This window comes from Girardinichthys multiradiatus, chromosome 9 (genome assembly GCF_021462225.1).
Source record: "Girardinichthys multiradiatus isolate DD_20200921_A chromosome 9, DD_fGirMul_XY1, whole genome shotgun sequence".
Classification (NCBI taxonomy): Eukaryota; Metazoa; Chordata; class Actinopteri; order Cyprinodontiformes; family Goodeidae; genus Girardinichthys; species Girardinichthys multiradiatus.
Window position 1 is genome coordinate 9,910,470 of NC_061802.1, and position 20,258 is coordinate 9,930,727.

General features: G+C 37.6%; 1 protein-coding gene across 6 annotated transcripts; it reads right to left on the minus strand.

Moving 5' to 3' along the window:
* Nucleotides 1-360: 360 nt before the first annotated feature.
* LOC124873824 lies at nt 361-19,851 on the minus strand. Of its 6 annotated transcripts, none has more exons than XM_047374808.1 (10): nt 19,749-19,851; nt 16,766-18,525; nt 8,712-8,817; nt 7,274-7,421; nt 7,049-7,096; nt 3,498-3,575; nt 2,428-2,565; nt 1,723-1,806; nt 1,442-1,492; nt 361-1,300 (listed from the first exon to the last, which is right to left on the minus strand). In XM_047374808.1, the coding sequence occupies exons 2-10, from the start codon at nt 18,303-18,305 to the stop codon at nt 1,190-1,192; spliced, it is 2,304 nt and encodes a 767-aa protein (XP_047230764.1). In that variant the 5' UTR covers nt 18,306-18,525; nt 19,749-19,851; the 3' UTR covers nt 361-1,189. The 6 variants fall into 6 exon arrangements, with proteins under 6 accessions (XP_047230764.1, XP_047230763.1, XP_047230762.1 ...); XM_047374807.1 differs by having other exon boundaries at nt 19,728-19,822; XM_047374806.1 differs by lacking the exon at nt 19,749-19,851 and adding an exon at nt 18,951-19,096.
* Nucleotides 19,852-20,258: the final 407 nt, after the last annotated feature.

The following is a 20,258-nucleotide window of genomic DNA, read 5'->3' on the forward strand; positions in this document are numbered from 1 at the left end:
CATTAAAAACCAGAACTTAATCATTCCCATCCACTGATGCCCAGGATAAAAGGCTGGATCCTTCTGATCAGAACTGTTGGTAAACATAACCACAGAATTGAGCTTTGTTAGTACAATTTATTTTACGTAACTGAGGTCCTTTTTTTGCTGGATTAATTGCTTTCCACATCTGTGTGCGATCATGCATCCATATGAAGCTTATTATAAAGACTGAAGTCTTAAATACGCTGCCAGACATGCAGCTTTAAATTATTTACCTGAAAGAATCCTAAACTTAGAAAATGTTCTGACCATAAATGCCGGAAAATATTGAAAACTTTATATAAATATGCGGTGACAGCAAAAGAAAAAAAATTGGAGTAATGTGCTCAAAAAACTGGAATTTTATTTGGAAATGGATTGCAGTTAAACCAAACAAAAATGTGATCCCAGTTTAGAAGCCATTATCATCCCGTGCTATGGAAGAAAAACAGAACATGATGAGAACATTCAGTTTATATTCCAGACTTCAATCAACAGGCCTGTATCTGTGCAATTTAAAGTCCACAATAACAAAGTCAACTCTTAACCCTTCAAGTTTTAGGCGGACAGCTGTTCCACTGTATCGCAAATGCAAAATCTTAAAATATGTTATAAAATATGCATATTAACTGACCGAACACATACTAGAGCTGCAACGTCCAGCATTAAACAAACTGTTAAAATCAATTTAAAACATATTTCTGGGAGGCAAGGCCACTCCGTTTTAGGAGGAAAGGCCCGTCCAACTGGTACAGGTTGGTGTAACAGTTACTTCAGTCAAAGTCAGTACTGTGTTCTGCTCTTGTTGGGCCAAAAAATCCTCTCAGGGTGGTCAATGCAAGAAGCAGAATGAACTTGTCCTGAAACAGCACTTTTTCCAAGGGTCAGTAGGGGGCCACTTCAGTAGCTCTTTGTAAGAAAAATAATAAGAAAAAACCAAATCAGCTTAAGTACAGACTGACTTTTGACCTCCCAAAGTCATTAGAAGTCAGCAAAAACTGCTCTGCTCGTCAATAATAGGAGCAGATGGCAGTAAGGACTCCCTGAAAGTACAGATGGCCAAGCTCTGTTAGCTTATGCAGCCCGACAGTCAGTCAAAACGTCATGTGAAAGAACAGGACAGCCAGTTTCGTGACCTGGGAGGCGCACACTGGGTGAAGGCAGCCGTTTAATCGTTGAAATGACAGTCACAGAGCTCCTTGTAGATCCTCTTCCGAATTTGAGGCATGTCGTTCTGGCTGAACAGCAGTGGCTGCTTCACGGAGAGACAACGGCAGTACTGGCAAAAAGGAAAGACAAACAGTGAGGGGAAAATAACCCTTACAGATTAAAGAGGGAACTTAGATGATTCGTCTATTGCACAAAAATATTGGTGGTGAATCGAGACAAAGACAGACAAGAAACAGGAATAACAGCTTACCTCAAGGACAAAAACACCACAGTCGCTGTCATTTTTCTGCTGAGGAATACCCTGTTAGGACAAGTCAGTCAGGAAAAGACAGTTAATGCCTCCTGAACTAAGCTCTGTATCTCTATACATTTTTCCATGCCTGCAGCTGTTCTGTTTTTTTAAGTGCAGCACAGAAACTGCAAGTTTTTTATAAAGTTAATTAAAATACCACATTACAAATTTATATGATCGGCTTCAACCATGCCAGGTGACAAACATTTCAGCAGCATGAACAGACGTGGGTCAGCTACCTTAATGATGGCGATCTTCCAGCCCTTCTGGAAAGCAGCCTGTTTTTTCTCCCTGGCTTCAGACTGAAGATACTTCATAATGTTCTGAGGGGACAGCATAAACACACGTATAATTAGAACGGGACAATGAGACCCCTCCACAATCCAGAGCAAGACTTTACTTTTACTTTTTATTAAAGGTTCTTGTGAGTGAAATGATGTCTTCATAGAAACACCATGTAGACCTGCTGACTTCCTGATTGGTGATTATTTTCATTTCAATGCAGTGTTTTCCTAAACTAAAGGTCCGTTTCCACTGCAGGAACTGATTGCTGGTGTAATGCTTTCTTTAAAACCTTGCTCCCACTAGGAAGGTTGAGGTTTTTTTTCCAGGACTTAAACTTGCAATTTTCCTACCTGGAGCTATAATATTTGAATGTGGTTTTCTGCATTGTTATATAATAATTAAAATATTTTTGTATCTGCTATGTCAGAAAAAACGACCTGTTTTGGCTGGATTAAGCCATCAAAACAACATCACATGTTTTTTTTTTGGAACAAAAACATGGGTATTGAATAATCTGTCAAACTTCCACACAGTTGTACAAACAGAAAGCAGAACTTCTTCATATCAGATTATGGCAAAAACCTTGCCGGTTGTCTTGATAGAAAGCGAAAATCTCATATTATAATCTGCAACTCATAATCTTGCGTACTTGTACTCACATTTGTGGTGTGTCTGAAGACGATGCCTTGGCTGTCGTAGTAGCTGATAGTTTTGGTTGCCATTGTGACTGCGATGAGAGACCAGTGGATTTCTAAATGGATGGGAATCAACAACAACCATTTGGAGAACAAGTCAACCTGAAAAGAAATTCATAAAAAAACAGTTTATATACAAAGAAAAAACCAAAAAACAGCACTAATTAGAAGGGGAAACAGAGAATGTGTGCTGCTGTGCTCCAGACAAGATTTGGGTTTACCTTTGCAAGGAGTCTGGTAATATTTCATTTCAAAACAGAGGTTTAGAGACTTTAAATGGTTCATATTTTGCACAATGAATTTAGAATATAGAAACAAACCACTTCAACCAGAATGAAAATGAAATACCGACATCAATCAAAACCTAATTTCTGGCAGCAAAAATGGATGAAACTCCTGCAGGGTGAGGCGTGTACAGGTACATCTCAAAAAATGCACATCTACCCCTGTGTATTCTGAAGTCCATCTACCAGGAAGCAGTTCATGCTTCCTTCTGCTGACAAGCTGAATGGAGATGCAGATTTCATTTTCCAGCAGGATGTGGTAGTTACCAAAAGCTGGTTCAATGACCATGGTGTTACTGTGCTTGACTGGTCAGCAAACTGGCATGACCTGAGCCCCACAGAGAATCTATGGAGTATTGTTAAAAGGAAGATGAGAGACACCAAAACCAACAATGTAGATAACCTGCAGTTACACCTCAGCAGGACCATAGGCTGATTGCTTTGATGTCGCGCCGCATCGATGTAGTAATTCATGCAAAAGGAATGACATTTCTGTTTAAAATACCTTTTTTTTATTGATTTTATGTTATGTTCTACTTTTCTGACACACTGAATTTTGGGGTTTCATTTTCTGTAAGCCATATCAAAATTACACCATCATCAAAATTACAAGAAAAAAAGTTGAAATGTTTTACTCAGTGTGTAATGGACCTATGGGTGACAAAAAATATTGAACTTTTCTATTTTCCTGAGCTGGACCGGTATAAAAATATCAAGCTACAGCCATTGGGAGCATAATTTCCTCCTTACTTTTTTGGTCCATCTCTTCACACCATCATAACCTTTGGCAACCAGCTGCTTGTAGAAAAAACTGTTGAAAAAATGAACCTGTAGCGGCAAAAAGAAAGAAAAATAAATCTGTTAGACATTTTAAAGTCTTAAATTTCTTTTAAATATATCAACTTTTCTGGAAATTTTCTGATGTACCCGGGAAAGTTACACATACCAAATAGACTCCTCTTCTTAAAAGAATTTGCTAATTTTATTTGATTGGGTTGTTTCATCTTAGAGTCCATCCATTTTCAAGTGGGTTGGAACCAATCCAGAAACTAAATATCAGCCTGCTTTGTCAATTCCAAATCCAGTTTTGATGCATATTTGGGATAACTGTCCTGCTGGAAAACCCAACTGTGTCCATGTTTCAACCATTTGATCCAAACCATCACGTTCAGATAAGAGGACATTATGATGTTCAGGAACAACTTAACTACCAAGGCCCGAGCTGATTATAAATTGGAAGACTAAGAGGGGCCGACCTAGAAAGAAGTGCCAGCTGCAATACTGACATCTTCAAGCTCGATAGAAATATGCAGTTGCCCAAGCTCAATGTCTTCTGGAAACACGGTTTATATACAAGCCAGGCAAAGATTGAGCTATTTGACCACCATCATTGGAGTGAGGCTTCCACACAAGAAGAAACTGTACTATTGTCAAAAATGGTGACAACATTAGGACAAGACAGAGGTTCTTGTTAATGGACACAGTGGGAGATGTCAGAACCCTCCGGTTGATCTAGACTCCCTGGCAACGCATGTTAGGCCCACGGCAACAAAAATAAAAAACAATTTGCAAAAATAAAAGCTATCCTTTTAAGGCAACAGTTAGAAACAGTAATCCACACTTTCATTTCATCGCGATTGGATTACTGTATTTCCTTTTGTTGGGACCCACAGCCATGGATTAAAACATGAAAAGGGGGCGGTAACAGCGGACTTCCCATGATGCCACTGGCCGTATAAAACCCCCACCTTTCCAATGGTCCGATCTCTTCTACGCGTGTCACCCAGGGGCCTGGACAGAGAGGCACAGCACGCTAATGTCTCTTTGCTGGCAAACAGACATAACTCTTCAACTGGATCCGAGAGTGTCATACGATCATCGATCATATGCACTGAGTTAAGTACTAATGAATCACTGTTCGTGTATCCGGTAGATTCATTCTCAATGGGATAATTAAGGTACAAGCCTGGGTTGACTTTTCTCTCTGAGGCCTACAGAATCAAGCAGTTATAGAGAGTTCCCGGCAGAGAAGCTGTCTCTACGACTCCGAGTGGAGCAGTTTCTCGAAGGAGGACAACGGACGCATCACCGTGGTCACCAGTAACTTGCCGTTTGGTCAGCGGACAGAGCGAGCCGCGCCATCAAACATCTAAGGAGGTTAGCTGGAAGCTAACCCTTTTGTTCACAGAGCTTTCTTCAAACTTCGTCGTCGCCCGGACAACTCCTCCTCAGCACGGTTCACATACGAGGTTAGGGTTTGGGCAGAGAGATATTTAGGATGATCTAAATGTTTTTCATTTTATGAAGTTTGGTTTAGTTTGTGTTGAACTCAGCTATTTTGGTGCTAGCAGGCTATCTGCAGCACACGTGCTCAGTTTTGTGTTCTTTGTTTGTGTGTTTTTAAAGTTAAGACAAACTTTACTTGAAGGGTGATTTTAAACACAGAAGATTGATCATAACGTCCCATCCGCGCTTATGCATTTTAACCCTTTTATTAACTGTATTTTTAAAGGTGTGTGTTTGATTCTGGTGCTAAGCTATAAGCTTCTTTTGTTAGCTTTAACTGCTAACAAGCTAAGAACACGTGCTTGCCTGCTAGGAAATATTTAACAGAAAGTTTGTAAGTTTTCAAGCTAGTAAATAATAGTCCCTAAACATTATTTTACTAAATCTGATAACTTAGTAAACACCATTAAGCCCCATTTCTCCAGAAAGATTTGGCTCTTTCCCAAAATGTTCCCTTAAATATTTTACTATTCCCTTAATAATATTTCTTTAAATATTATTTTAATAAACAAAGGCAGTTAATGAGACGCCATTGAGAATTAGTCATCCAGAAGGTTGGTTTTATTCAGCAGATCATTCTTTAAAACATTATTTTAATAAAATATTTGATGTGATCTTGCATTGTGAATGGTTGTCTAAACATTTGCTGATTATTGCCTAAATTAGTTCCAAGACTAACTTAACTTCATTTCCAGATTCTTCAAAATAATTATTGGTTCTCAAACATAAACATTGCATGGTAATGTTGCATCACTCTTTTGGTCATGATTTTCAATCTTCCTTAATCATGTTTATATTGTACATAGCCCATTAATCTTCCCTATTCTTTAATTCTGCTTGGTAGTTTAGTTGGATTGTTTTAGCATAGTAAAGAGTTTGTTGATTGAAATATGTTTGACTTTGAGTTGACTTATTTTTGTTAATAAATTCTTGTATTTTAAGAAATTGTGTGAATTCATTCCATGTGTGCAGAGTTTATGCTGTTCAATAATGTCAGAGCTCGTCTCACACCTTTCTATTTTGTCCTAATACCATCGCCTTACTGGGCTGGTATTCACAGGACAACCCTTAACAGACCAAAATATTCTTTAATAAAATATTAATATAAATATTAAATAATATTTTCAGATTCATAGTCACAACACTTATCTCGAAGTCAGTCAGTCCTCACTTGCTGGTTTGCAGCCTGTGCAAAATGCTGCAGCACATCTCTAAACAGGAACCTGTACATGGGAGCATAATACTCCGGTCTTGGCTTCTCTTCATTGGCTCCCATTGTATTTTAGAGTTCATTTTAAAATCATTCTATTTGTTTTAAGGTCTTAACTAACTTGGCCCCGCCCTACTTGGTAGAGCTTCTCCACCGCCCACAATCAGTCCCTTAGGTCCACTAATCAGTTGAACAGTTGCTCCTGGTGGTTCCCAGCTTAAAGCGGAAGCTTAAAGGAGACGGGGCCTTCTCTATTGGGGCCCCCGAAGTTATGGGACGCTCTACCCTTGCACATTCCACAGGACCCTTCACAAACTCGTTTGAAAACTACTCACTGGATTTCAACCCAACGGAGATCTGATTTTACTTAATTTTGTACTGGTATTTTTTTAAATCTGTTTTTGCATCGTTTTATTGTGTTTTTTTAGCAAGTTTCTTAAATTATTATTGTGTGCTTAGTTTCCTATTTCATGCCTTATTGTTATTTTATTGCTTTTGATGTTCAGCACATTGGATTAGCTCTTTCTGGTGTTAAAGCATTTTATAAATAAAGTTGATGATGATGATGATAAATTGCTTAAACATGGCAATGACAGCAAACATGCATCAAAACTGGTTCTGGAATGGATTAAGAAGTCTTATATATTAACCCTAACGTACGGCCCTACAGAAAATGTTTAGACTATGCTCAAAAATTTGAAGAAAAAAGAAGAGGTTCGAATACAATTTGGGAATTTAAGCGTATGTAAACTTCCGACCGCAACTGAAAAGTGTGCTGTCCAGGCCTATACACACACAGACATACCTTGTGCTCTGCTACATCCATAATCAGCTCTCCATACATGTTAATAATCTAAAGTTGAGAAATAAAAGAACAGGATGCATAAAGACATCATTTAAAAAACCCTGACCATAATGTACAGGAAATAGTTTAGAGGATATACAAGAAGTGGATTTCTTCCTTAAAAATTCAATAACTGACATAATAGCAAGAAGATTGTATTTATAATCACTAGCCACCTTTCTTTACCTGATCATTAAGCCAGTTCTGATCCTCCAGGGTGCCAAGGTCCTCCAGTCTCAGATTGTGTTTATTATATGTGACCATGAATCCTGCAACGGGAACAGATGCCAGGCCAGCCTTGTATCGAGTTATCTCTCCTTTGATGTCCACCTCACTAAAACAGATGACAAACAAGCACAGAACAAAAATGTGGGGTTCAGTATAGAATCTATTTTATTTTTTCATTACTGGTATTTAAAGTATTACATCAGTTTGTAATGAACAAAAAGCTGGTACAAACTTGGAAATTAAACATGCATTTTCATTTTTATGATAAATGTGATCCAATCTAAGTACATAGGCAACATGCGAATAAGCTGAAAACTGGCAAAGTCCTCAATACACATTATATCATGTCTTTTAGTTATGATTAAGGCTTTACAACACAAAAATAAAACAGATGTTATGATGCTGCATAAACAGCATAGTATAGCACTTTGGGGTCTCTGGGGACTTTATACAAAAATCAGTCATTCACCCATTCATTCACACACTGACAGTGGTAGACTACATTGTAGCCACAGCTGCTCTAGGGCACAGTGACAGAAGTGAGGCTGCGATACACAGGCGCCGGTTACAGGACGAACCCCTACCAATGTCGCCACGGTAATGGTCCTGTGTGAAAAAGCAATTCTAAATAAACACTTTGGAATGAGCGAGTCAAAGTCCTGACCTGAATCTGACTGAGATGCCATGAGATGACCTGAACAAGGAGGTCAATACTTGAAAACCCTCCAGTGTGAGTAAATTACCACAATTCTGCAAAGAAGAGCGGGCCATAATTCTTTCACAGCGTTTGTAAAAGACTCATGCCAGTTATCTCCAATGCTTGATTGTATCTGTTGCGGATAAAAGGTGGCGGAACCAGTTATCAGGTTTAGGGAGCAATCACGTTTTCCACACAGGGGTGTAAAAACATGTAGGTTTGAATTATTTTCTCCCGAGAGGATTTTTGTTTTATAAACATTCATAACAATAGATTTCTCTTTAGAGGAGCAACGTGTTCACCGTTTTAAAAAACAAGCAACATGGTCACTTGTCTGAGTTGCAAATACTGCAGGTTTTACTATGCCTTACATGCATGGCAGCCCTGTCGGATTTTGAGTTTGGTTTTACTGAGGAACCTGTGTTTTTCCAAGATTCCCGCTGATTGTTTTCAACTTGGAACTTCCAACTTTTTGCAATGTATACAGGCACCTCACATTTATTTTGAGGTGTGGGACCACATCAGTTACGCATAAAAAGTCTGTCTGTCTATCTATCTATAAACTCCTGAGATTTTTGGCAATTTTGTTCAGTAATTTGTTAGGTTTTCTACTATATAGACAAACGTGTCCTTGGGGAAAAAAAACAGATACATTTTACATTTCTTTTTAATAATGTACATGCTTGTGTTTTTACTAACTTGCAGCTGACAACAGAGTTGCCTTTCTTTTTCAGGTGTTCCAGGACATCTGATTCAGTAAGAGGAATGAAGCTCCCATATTTTATATAGAAGCTCTCCAGAAACTCTAGAAAAAAGAAAAAAAGAAACGTCATTAATAGGATTGTGATTTTAAAAGAAATAAATTATGAGATTCAGAAAGCAAGTGAGTTTTATTTGCATAGCACCATTTATACACAAGGTAATTCAAAGCTTTTTACAGAAAAAAGGAAACAAAGACAAAAGTACAATGCAATGTGATTTCAGGTCAAGACTGGATACACTTTAGATATTATAAAATTCCCACATACATTTATAGCTACGGAATACAGCCCTTAATAATATTAAGGCATAAAATAGGCATTGAAACAGAACATAATAAAAAGGGACAGGAACTCTTAGCTTAAAAAGGGGCTAGTCTTTGGAGCCATATTGCCGAACTGCTTTGTGAGAAAGGTCTTTGAGAGCTTCCACTATTCCCTGTCTGTACAAGGATATGAGCTCCTGCTTCAGGAACCAGCAACACATACAGAAGATTCCCTGATAATAAACGTGCTTTCATTTCAACTTCCAGAGCTGCTAACCCACAACAAGCAGACTGTTTTGCTTTATTTCCAGGCTACACAACCAAGTAGTAATGCTGCATTCCAATTGTACTCAGAAGTCAGAATTTCCGACCTCCAAATAGAAAATTTCAATTTCAACGACCCTGAAATTCAGAAATTTGAGTCGGAAAGTCAGAGCAACACAGCCATACCCAACTTCTGGATTCAAGATGGCTGCTCTCCATATCAGTGACTAAAACTTTCTTATTTTGACTGTTTTTGTAGTTCTTTGTTATTTATGTAACACTTAGTGGGTCCTATACGTACAACTTTTCAGTGTTTATAAGACGAAACGTTTCAAAGCTGTTTATATGCACAAGATCCAGAAAATGATGGAAAAACACTGACAACCTAGTAAGAAATTACAACTGCTACTCAGATACTAAAATTCAGACCAATTAATAACTAGGGGACACTATTACGTATGACAACGCATTTGGGCTTATAACTTCCAAACTGTAAGTCCCATACCTCAAAGGTTTATATCACTTTGTTCCTTGGATGATTCTGCATCTTTGTAATTGGCCATACCCACTTCCGCCTAGCTAGATTTATTTCCTACGAGCTTTTAAAAGAAAAAAAATCGTAGACTTAAGTTAACTGGCAACAATGTTGCGGAATAAGCATAACCTATTTCGTTAATTCCTCCTTAGGGCTAAAGCCAATCAAAGTGAAACTGGGCCTGGTAAGACTGCAGACATAGCCGATGAAATGAAATGGAACGGATTTCAAATTGTTTTCAGTTTGCAAGTTATACGCAAACAAACTACTATTAAGGCTAAAAAAGGCCCAACTTCAAAATAGATAAAGATGTAAAAATCATTTTCATACCAACAGTGCATAAGGTCAAACTGAAGCTATGTACTCATTTTTAGAGGGATCCAAGCCTAGGGGTGCTATAAGCAAGAGCTATTTATATAGCCAAAATGGCTAAATGGAAATTTGGTATATTCCTTCAGGACACCACCTAGAGACTAGGTTATCAATATGGTAATGATTGGCTAAAGTGGGCGTGGCTTATTTGCAAAAATATACTTCTGAGCTTTCACTTATAAAAAATCCTTAAACCTTCAGGATATGTTCTGCGCATAATCCTGAATAGTACCTATTCTAGTTAAAGTTCTATCTCAAAGTGCGTCACTAAAATGTACGATATTTGGTAATAAAATTAGCAGCTGTGTCTCCAGTTCTGTTAAGTCAATCACCGTGGAATTTTGCACACTACTTAAGTAGACAAGGCCTATATTCCCCATAACAATAAACATTGTTCAGTTTGGACTGCCCACCTGTGTACGAATAATTTATAAAGATATATGCTAATCAATGATAGCAATTATAAATTAAATTTGATGAAAATAATTAAAGTGGAAAGAATAAACGTCAGGCATATTCTTCATTAAAAGATGTTCTTGGTGAATATTTAGAGATTTTTCTGACAAACTATGGTTTTTTGTGAATTTTTTGATTTTGTTTAATATTACTAATGTCATTAAAATGATAGCTTAAAATTCTTGTTAAATCAATTATTAAAATTAGGGACATGTTAAACAATGTATATATCATTCCACATATAGACATGTTATCTGACAATATTTAGAGAATTTTATGAATTACTAAATATTTTTCATGAATCTTTGAATTTGGCTAAGTACTGTAATGTCCGTTTACAATTTTTGGTTGAAAAGGTAATTAATTCAGGCACTTGAATAAACACTTATATTGGTCCTCCTACAAGGTCATCTGAGAATATTTTGGAAATTTTATGATTTGGATTTTTAATGAATATTTAAATTCAGGTCTAAGTTCAGGTTTAGAATTTGTTTGTTCAAAAACCATTACATCTAGGGACATTATAAACAATGCATATCATTGCGGATATAGACTTGGTTAATTGAGAATTGGTTAAATGGTCCTTTTTTGGCAAACTATGTATTTTTAATGAATTTTTCAAATTGGCCACATACATAGAAATTATGGTTAACTGTTTTCTTGTGTATAAAGCACTAAATCCAGGGACTTGAATAAATACGCACAATTTTCCTTCAACAGTCATGGTCATCTGAGAATACTTTGGGAATTTTATGATGAAACATGGATTTTTAATGAGTTTTTAATTACAGGTCATTAAAGGCTTGTAATACATAAATAACGATTTATAATTTTATGTTGAAAAACCTTTACATTCAGGGGCATCATAAACTATGCATATTATTGCCGTTATAGACATGGTGAATTGAGAATATTTTGAAAATTATATGACAAAGATTTTATACAATTCACATAAAATGCTCTGTTCACTCTTAAAATGGGAATTAATATGTTTCTGTTGAAAACATATTTGGTCTAAGGACATGGGATGTTCATATCATACATCGGTAATGAAATGCTTCCTCCAGCAAGAGTTTAAGAATTTTAGGAAACACTGGATTTGCCATGATTTTAAAAAAGTTGAACTCCAATGCTATAAATGATTCAGAATGCATTGTATGGGCTAAGCCTTACGAGGTTTGAGTGCTTATGCAAGCAAGTTCTAACCTTACCCTATGTAATATAAATGGCATGCTGGGAGGGGGGGGGGGACTCGCTGGAAAGGACTTGGAACCTGTTCATAACTGCTGTTATTGCTACTGTTTTAAGAGTGGCCATGTATGAGCAATGAAGAACAGACTATCCATGTTTTTTCCAACTTTTAGACAAGATGGAAATTGGAACACTAACAACTCGGAGAATATGTCACACCGACTTCCCAGTTTCAAATTACGAGGTAAATGAAATGCAGCATAAGACATGGACAGAAAAAAACAAAACAGATGCCACTTCTTGATCTAGATATAAATGCCATATGCAGGTGTTATGAGCTGAGATGGAGGACTAAGCGTGTCAGCAAAAAATAAACCAAAGATTAGCTGTTGCTCCTTTAGACACAATGAAGTGGGATTGTCTTTGGCAACTATTTAAGGTATGTGCTCTTCTATTGTCTTTTATCCCTGCTACAGGCACCAATTAAAAATCAACATATTTCTCAGACAAATAATGAATGTGAATTTATCTTAAATTGGGAAACAGTTGTGTAACATGAAGAGCGCTATACCATGAAGTAGATTCAACACATCTGGGTTTGCTTTGAGAGATCTAGCTTATCTAACCCCAACTCTGGGGACTCTCAGGGCATCTTGAAAATATTTCCAAAAGTCTAAAGAAACTGCCTCTTAACACACAAAATTCTAAATTTACCATATTTACATCAACCAATAAAAAAATACTGTAACTCCAGATCCTCTCTCAACTTTGGAAAGAACTCCACAACACAGGTTTCGTTTGGTGCTTTGTAGGGCTGAAACGATTCCTTGAATGATTCGAGCACCTCTATTATTAAGATTTCTTGAGGCAAATTATCTGCCTCGAGGCTACGTTAAACTTTAACTACTTAGCGCTATGTGTTCCATCCGAAAACGACAGAAAGTGTATAAAGTGTGGGATCACATTAAACATAACAGAAAAGAAAGCACAGTGCGTGTACTGCAAAACTGAATTATCATTCCATAACAGCACATCCTCCATGCTGAGCAGGAAACTTCTCCCCTCCATGTTAGAACTTTTTGTTTTGGCTGCAGATGCATCCTTTCCTACTAAAGTTCAACGGTATACTAAAGATATGGTATGTTATTGCATTTTAAGCAATAAAACGTAATTCAATTCAAAAATACTTTATTTACCGAAAAGGGAAAAATAAATTAATATTAAAAGATAGATTTAGAAAACAAAATAGAACTGAATTATTTGTTCATTAGCATTTTCTCTTTTATGCATTTCTATCACTCATAAAATCTAATAAAGTAGTTAAATGAAATATCTGCAGAATGTGCTCATTTTTTCCCCTGATTATCCGATTAATCGTCAAAATACTCATAATACTCAAATGCTAAAATAATCATTAGCTGCTGTCCTAGTATTTTTGATAGATGATAATAAACTTGGAAATTTGTTTTGTTTTGTTTTGTTTAAAGTGAAATATCTTAATTTATTTCGAACATTACTAGCCTTTGTGAAGTAGTTTGTCAGGAGTGGTTTATAACTCTTGATTTATCTGTATCTTATATATTATAATATTGAGTGGGAAGCACAATATTCTTCTCATTCTTCTATTTAAAGGCTATTGGTTTTGCAAAATAGGTTGTGCAGAATTGTGACATTTTGCTTGATCTGGTACCTTTTTCAAGTTAACACAAGAGCCTTACAATTTTATCATTGTCTAAATAAATATTTAAAGTATTTGTATTTGTTAACAGTAACGAAAACGTAATCATAATTAATTGACAACTTCTACTGCTTCATACAAAACAAATCAAACTTCTCATCGGTTATGAGTGCCCAAATTATGAAACAGTTACATTTAAATTACACTCCAGTCAATAGACCACGGAAATGCCTTTTAAATGAAATATAAGTTACATAATTTTCACAATTTTCTTGTTAATTGTATTTAGATTTCATGTTTAATATTCTTTGTATGGATTACATCTTTTGTCTAATGTCCTAAGTGTGGAATTATTTTACTGTTTCCACTTGTGTTTTCTTTTATCTCTTTAGTGCTGCTAGATGAAAAGCATAGAATGAGCTTTATGCATATCTAATTTTATAATTAATGTCACCATAACCCTTTACATGTTCAAGTAGTTGGGTAATGTTTAGACAATAATGTTTTCTCCAGAGTAGGGCTTAGTTTGGTTGAAAATAGATTGATTTGTATATAGTAGGATTGTCAAGATACAAAAATTTCAAATTAGATACAAACAAATATGATTAATTACTATGACAATGTTATAACTTCCTTAGGACAAACCAATAAGTAGGGGGACAATTCAGGTCTGTGTTTCATTCCTATTTGTAAACAAGAAAACACTTAGTATATATTTTAATATTCATCATGAAAATGAGGACCTTTGATTCAGTGCTTCTATTTGTCAAATAAATTGTACTACTGAGGGAGAGACAAAGCATCATTCTATACTGAAATAAATTATGCTTTAAAACAAACATGGATCTAGCGCATACAAAACATACAGTGAGGAGAACAAGTATTTGATACACTGCTAATTTTGCAGGTTTTCCCACCTGCAAAGCATGTAGAAGTCTTTAATTTTCATCATAGCTACTCTTCAACTGTGGGTGACGGAATCTAAAACAAAAATCCAGAAAGTCACATTGTATGATTTTTAAGTAATTGATTTGCATTTTATTGCATGACATAAGTATTTGATAAATAAGAAAAACAGAACTTAATATTTGGTACAGAAACCTTTGTTGCAATTCCAGATATCAGACGTTTCCTGTAGTTCTTGACGAGGATTGCACACTGCAGCGGGGATTTTGGATTACTCCTCCATACAGATCTTTCCAGATCCTTCAGGTTTCGGGGCTGTCACTGGGCAATATAGACTTTCAGTTCCTTCTGAAGGTTTTCGATTAGGTTCAGGTCTGGAGACTGGTTAGGCCACTCCATGACCTTAAGATGCTTCTTACGGAGCCACTCCTTAGTTGATCCCTGGCTGTGTGCTTCAGGTCGTTGTCATGCTGGAAGACGCAGCCATGATCCATCTTCAATGCCCTTACTGAGGGAAGGAGGTTGTTGGCTAAGATCTCCAGATACATGGCCCCATCCCTCCTCCCTTTAATACGGTGCAGTCATCCTATCCCCTTTGCAGAAAAGCATCCCCAAAGAATAATGTTTACACCTCCATGCTTCACGGTAAGGATGGTGTTCTTGGGGTTGTCCTCATCCTTCTTCCTCAAAACATGGTGAGTGGAGTTTAGACCAGAAAGCTCTATTTTTGTCTCATCAGACCATATGACCTTCTGCCATTCCTCCTCTGGATCATCCAGATGGTCACTGGCAAACTTCAGACGGGCCTGGACACATGCTGGCTGGAGCAGGGGGACCTTGCGTGCGCTGCAGGATTGTAATCCATGGCGACATAGTGTGTTACTAATGGTCTTTGAGACTGTGGTCTCGGGTTTCTTCAGGTCATTTACTAGGTCCTGCCATGTAGTTCTGGGCTGATCCCTCACCTTCCTCATGATCATTGATTCCTCAAGAAGTGAGATCTTGCTTGGAGCCCCAGATCAACAGAGACTGACTGTTATCTTGAACTTCTTCAATTTTCTTATAATTGCACCAACAGTTGTTGCCTTCTCACCAAGCTGCTTGGCTATTTTCCTGAAGCCCTTCCCAGGATTGTGCAGGTCTACTAGTTTATACCTGATGTCCTCACACAGCTCTCTGGTCTTGGCTATTGTGGAGAGGTTGGAGTTTGTTTGACTGAGTTTATGGACAGGTGTCTTTTATACAGATAACGAATTCAAACAGGTGCAGATAATACAGGTAATGAGTGGAGAACAGGAGGGCTTCTTAAAGAAGAACTAACAGGACTATGAGAGCCGGGATTTTTACTGGTTGTTAAGAGATCAAATACTTATGTCATGCAATAAAATGCTAATTACTTAAAAATCATACAATGTGATTTTTTGGATTTTTGTTTTAGATTCCGTCACTCAGTTGAAGAGTAACTATGATAAAAATGAAAGACTTCTAGATGCTTTGCAAGTGGGAAAACCTGCAAAATCAGCAGTGTATCAAATACTTGTTCTCCTCACTGTATTTTGCAGAGTAAACATGGATCTAGTCCATGCAAATGTATTCAGCAGCAGTCCTGTACAATTCCTGTCGTTTTGCTAATTTTGCACAATATTTTCTTTAGTGATCAATTCTAGCAGCAGAGTAGGTTGCTACTGGTTCCTACCTTTTTCTGCTAAAATTGTCAGCTTCAGCCTGGCTCCAAAATATACTTGTGTTATGATTAGCCACAATAGCCTCCAATGCCTTTACAAATGAACAAAAGTAATGGGGTGGGGTGTACTGGTTTGTTTAATTGCTTCACTATTTAGTAGCCGACTGAGCAGTCAGCTGATTAAAATGTCCGTGTTCATTTGTACCACAGTAGAACAAAGTGTTGCATGTGTCCATGCTGTCCGTGTCCATGAAGCTAATGTTTAAACAGCTAGCATTAGCTTGTGTCGTCCGGGAGATGCACCAATCCGTCCAATTGGACCGAATATGCCAAGCATAAAGGGAATGATCTTTCACCATGTAAAATTGCAACAACCAGCCAGAAGTAATTTGATGCAGTTTTGTATTGATACAAATTTTACAAAGGTTAGAGATATATGCTTTGATCTGTAAATCTGGATAAATTGTTTCTTCACTTTTTGTTGGAATCAAAACTACCTCTATCAAATAACCTGTAGTTATTGTGAAAAGGGTGAAAATGTCTTCCAATTATGACAACTTATTTAGAGAAGACTAAGCATATACAGTATATGCCTGCTGGTTTTGACACACTTTGAAATGGAGTTTTACAAAACATGTCTTACCTTGGATAGCATCTTTAAGCTGCTCCAATCTCTCTTGATTCTGTATATCTGTGTCCATCACTTTATCTTCTGCCTGATCTTGTATCAGCATTTTATCCATTTCATCTTTTGCCCATGAACAAGGATGACAGTACAGTCTGTGGTCTCTTAATGCCCAGGAGTGCTCCATGCTAACTGTTATAGGGTTTAAAGGAGCAAGCACAGCGGAGCTGGAGGTTTTCACCTCCACAGGTAAAGATGTCTGATCATGGTTTCTTGGTGAGGCAACATTTCCATTTGGCAGTGGTACTGGTAAAGAAACCTGGTCTATACCATCATGCATTTGGTCCACCTGCATTTCAGAGTCCAGGTCTTCAGAAGTCTCTAATATTGTAGATTTCTGTGCGATGGTCAGCACCCCATCTGCAAGTTCAGTCACAACTATATTGTCTTCCTCCATCTCGTCCTCCGAGTCAGACAGGTGTACCAATTCTCCATTTCCAATAAGAATTTTACCTGCAGCTGAGTTTTTTTGGTGTTCATTGACTGTCTGTACATCCTGTATTTTCTCTGGTTCTTCCACCAACACTGACTCAGCTAAGGCACCTGTTCTCAAACTTGTAAAATGGTCTTTATCTTTGCTTATTATTTGAACAATGCCTTCCATTTTTGCTTGACCTCTGCCTACCGCTCTTCCCCTGCCTCGACCTCTCCCCATTGCAGCTCCTCTGCCTTGACCTTTGCCCATCATTGCTCCCCTACCTCGACCTCTGACCACTATAACTCCCCCGTGAGCCGGTCCTAAAATCGTTGGGTCCACATCCCTTTTATCTACACCTCCCTTCTCTTCTTCAACAGGCAACCCTGAGGGTGCCATCAAGACGTCCTCCTTTTTCAGTGCGGCTCCATTTGTTTGAGCACCACAGTTATTTTTTGGTCCATCTTGTTTAATGGCTGGAACCGGCTTGGGGGCAGGGCTTTGTGGCTGGGTATCAGCCATAAGTACTAAGGTTTGTAAATTTCCCAGTCTAATATCTTCATCTTCTATTTCCTCTGTATTTTCTCCACTTAAATTAAAGTTCCTGATAGCTGTCAACTGTGATGGCTTTGTTTGAGGGGTGTCCCCGAGGTCTCTGCTTGCTCCCCTCCCTCTACCTCTACCCCTTCCCCTACCTCTGCCTGAGGTTTCAACATTGTGCCCCCTACTGTTGGGGCCACAGCAATCACAGGCCTTAGGAGTCCTTTTCCTGCCTGATCTACGGCCATTGAGTTGGTCCTGAGCAGAGCTTGGTGCCTGTGTGTGGAGCCGGCTGGATGCTGAACTTGACTTAGCGTTTAATGTTTTTGCCGTGGTTACAATATGGCGATGAGCATCAGCAGCACTCTGAGTAAAAGGTTGTGATAATTCTGAATGGGAAGTCAGGTCTCTGGAGGTCTGGTTTAGATCCTGTTCTGAAGCACCTCTGGAACACGACACCAAAAGAGGTGCTTTAGAAGAAACAGTCAGGTGAAGCGAGGCAGATGGCGTTGTCATTGGGGAATTAGAGCTGCTGTGAACCATGACGTCCGCCTTTGGCTCTTTAACCCCATCCCCAATGCCCTCTCTCCACACTGCTTTCCTCTCCTCCCTTTCAGCGTGCTGGCTTACCAATGAAGTTATTTGCTCCACCTTTTACATCTTACACTGTCCTCTTAGTGTTATTGAAAAAATAATTTTGACAAGAGTCAAGCACAGGACAAAAGAAAAGGGGACCCCAGGATCAGAGCAGCACCATGGTCTCCTAAACAGATTGCATGGAAAAAGGGAGATATATTAAGCAAATTGCCCAGTTTGCAGATGAACTGTTTTCATTTTGCAGAAAAAAAACACATAAACAATGCTTGTACAGATAGACACCATTGTGCTCAAAATGATCAGATGCTATCAGATTTTTGCAAATACAACTTTAATCCTGATATTTTAGTGATGCCAAAAAAGAAACAAAATCCTCCATCTGTCATAAAGTGTTTTATACAATAAGCCATTATCACTTCCACCTTCACAGTACATTGTACCAATTATTTAAAGGGATGTGACAAGCATTTGATCTACAACTTGGCTGATTTTACTCCTGTGTAATCTTTACCTCTGCGGCAAAACCTTATGGCAACGTATTGTCCATTGTGTGAATGCTACAAATATTGCCAAGTCAGCAGTCTTTCTCACCTAATGTAGGCCATACCATCAAAACAACGTAGCACTTCTGTACTTGTTCCCATATGTCATGTGTGATATAATATTTTTTTAAACAAATGAAACATGTCACCTTAAGCCTACTCAACCTATCTGAGTTTCACTTTTTGAATTAAATCACTAACAAAAACTTAATTTTCAGTTAAATTCTAATTCACTGAGATGCACGTAAGGCTCTAGTTGCTATGGTAATTCAAAAAAATCAACTGCCTGATTTGTCGTGCAAAAATCAAAAAACGCTTGAAATGACAACTGCCCTTCGAGAAGTGTTCATTACGAACATGAAGAAAACATTAGCAAAACGCAAGCAACATAGCAACGAAACTTTACCATCCTATGTTTTGCTCTTAAGCCCACTAGTGTTTAGCATCCCTGTCAGTGACGACAGAAACTAACAATTCCTGTAAAGCAGATAATTAGCACTACCTCCTTAATTAGGAATATCTGCCATGTTGCATCGGACAAATGAAGCAAATCCACGTTTATTAAACTTTATCAATCATCAACAATTAATTTCTTGAACTGTAGTGTAACATTTCACAAAGTTTTGCATAAGTTTCCCCATTTCCCTGAAGCTAGCTGTCTCGGCTAGCTGCAGACAAAACACAAAGCGGCAATTTCCACCATTTTCAGAGGGAAGTGCGAAAGCATATGAACGGGAAGGAGATACGCCTTCGGATTCAGGGAAATAACCGTTTGCACAAGCGAAAACCAGAGCATAAATTTAAAACAGACGTCGTTATACGCCACCTTGTCTATAAAAATATTAACCTCGGTCCGTCTGGCCACGATTTGAAGAAACAATCCGAGCTTTCGTCGCCCCTTCATTGCGTCATGACGTCGGCCTCTTCTCTTCAACGTGAGCGACGTCCGATGTGGTGTCGAAAATATAACCCCTCCTAACAGCAACCTCGTTTTAACTTTCTTTCTTTCTTTCTTTCTAAATTTTTTTCAGATTCTTCAAAGTATATTTACTTTTATTAAATTCGGAGATTTGGAAGAAGTTGCAATTACCTTCGTCAACAATTTAATGTCTGAATTTTGATAATATCCCTCAGTATTTGTTTTAAGTTATTAGAACAATTAAGATTATTATTTTTAAAATATTTTCTCATGTGTTCAGAATTTTAAAGAATAATACAAAACATTAATTGAAAACTTTAAATAAAATGACATTTTTTACAATTTTCTAATATTGTTCAGTGTAATCAAAATAGCTGGCTAATTTCTCAGCCACCCTTATTTAAATGTTTGACTTCAGACTTCGCCTCCCCTAGTTTG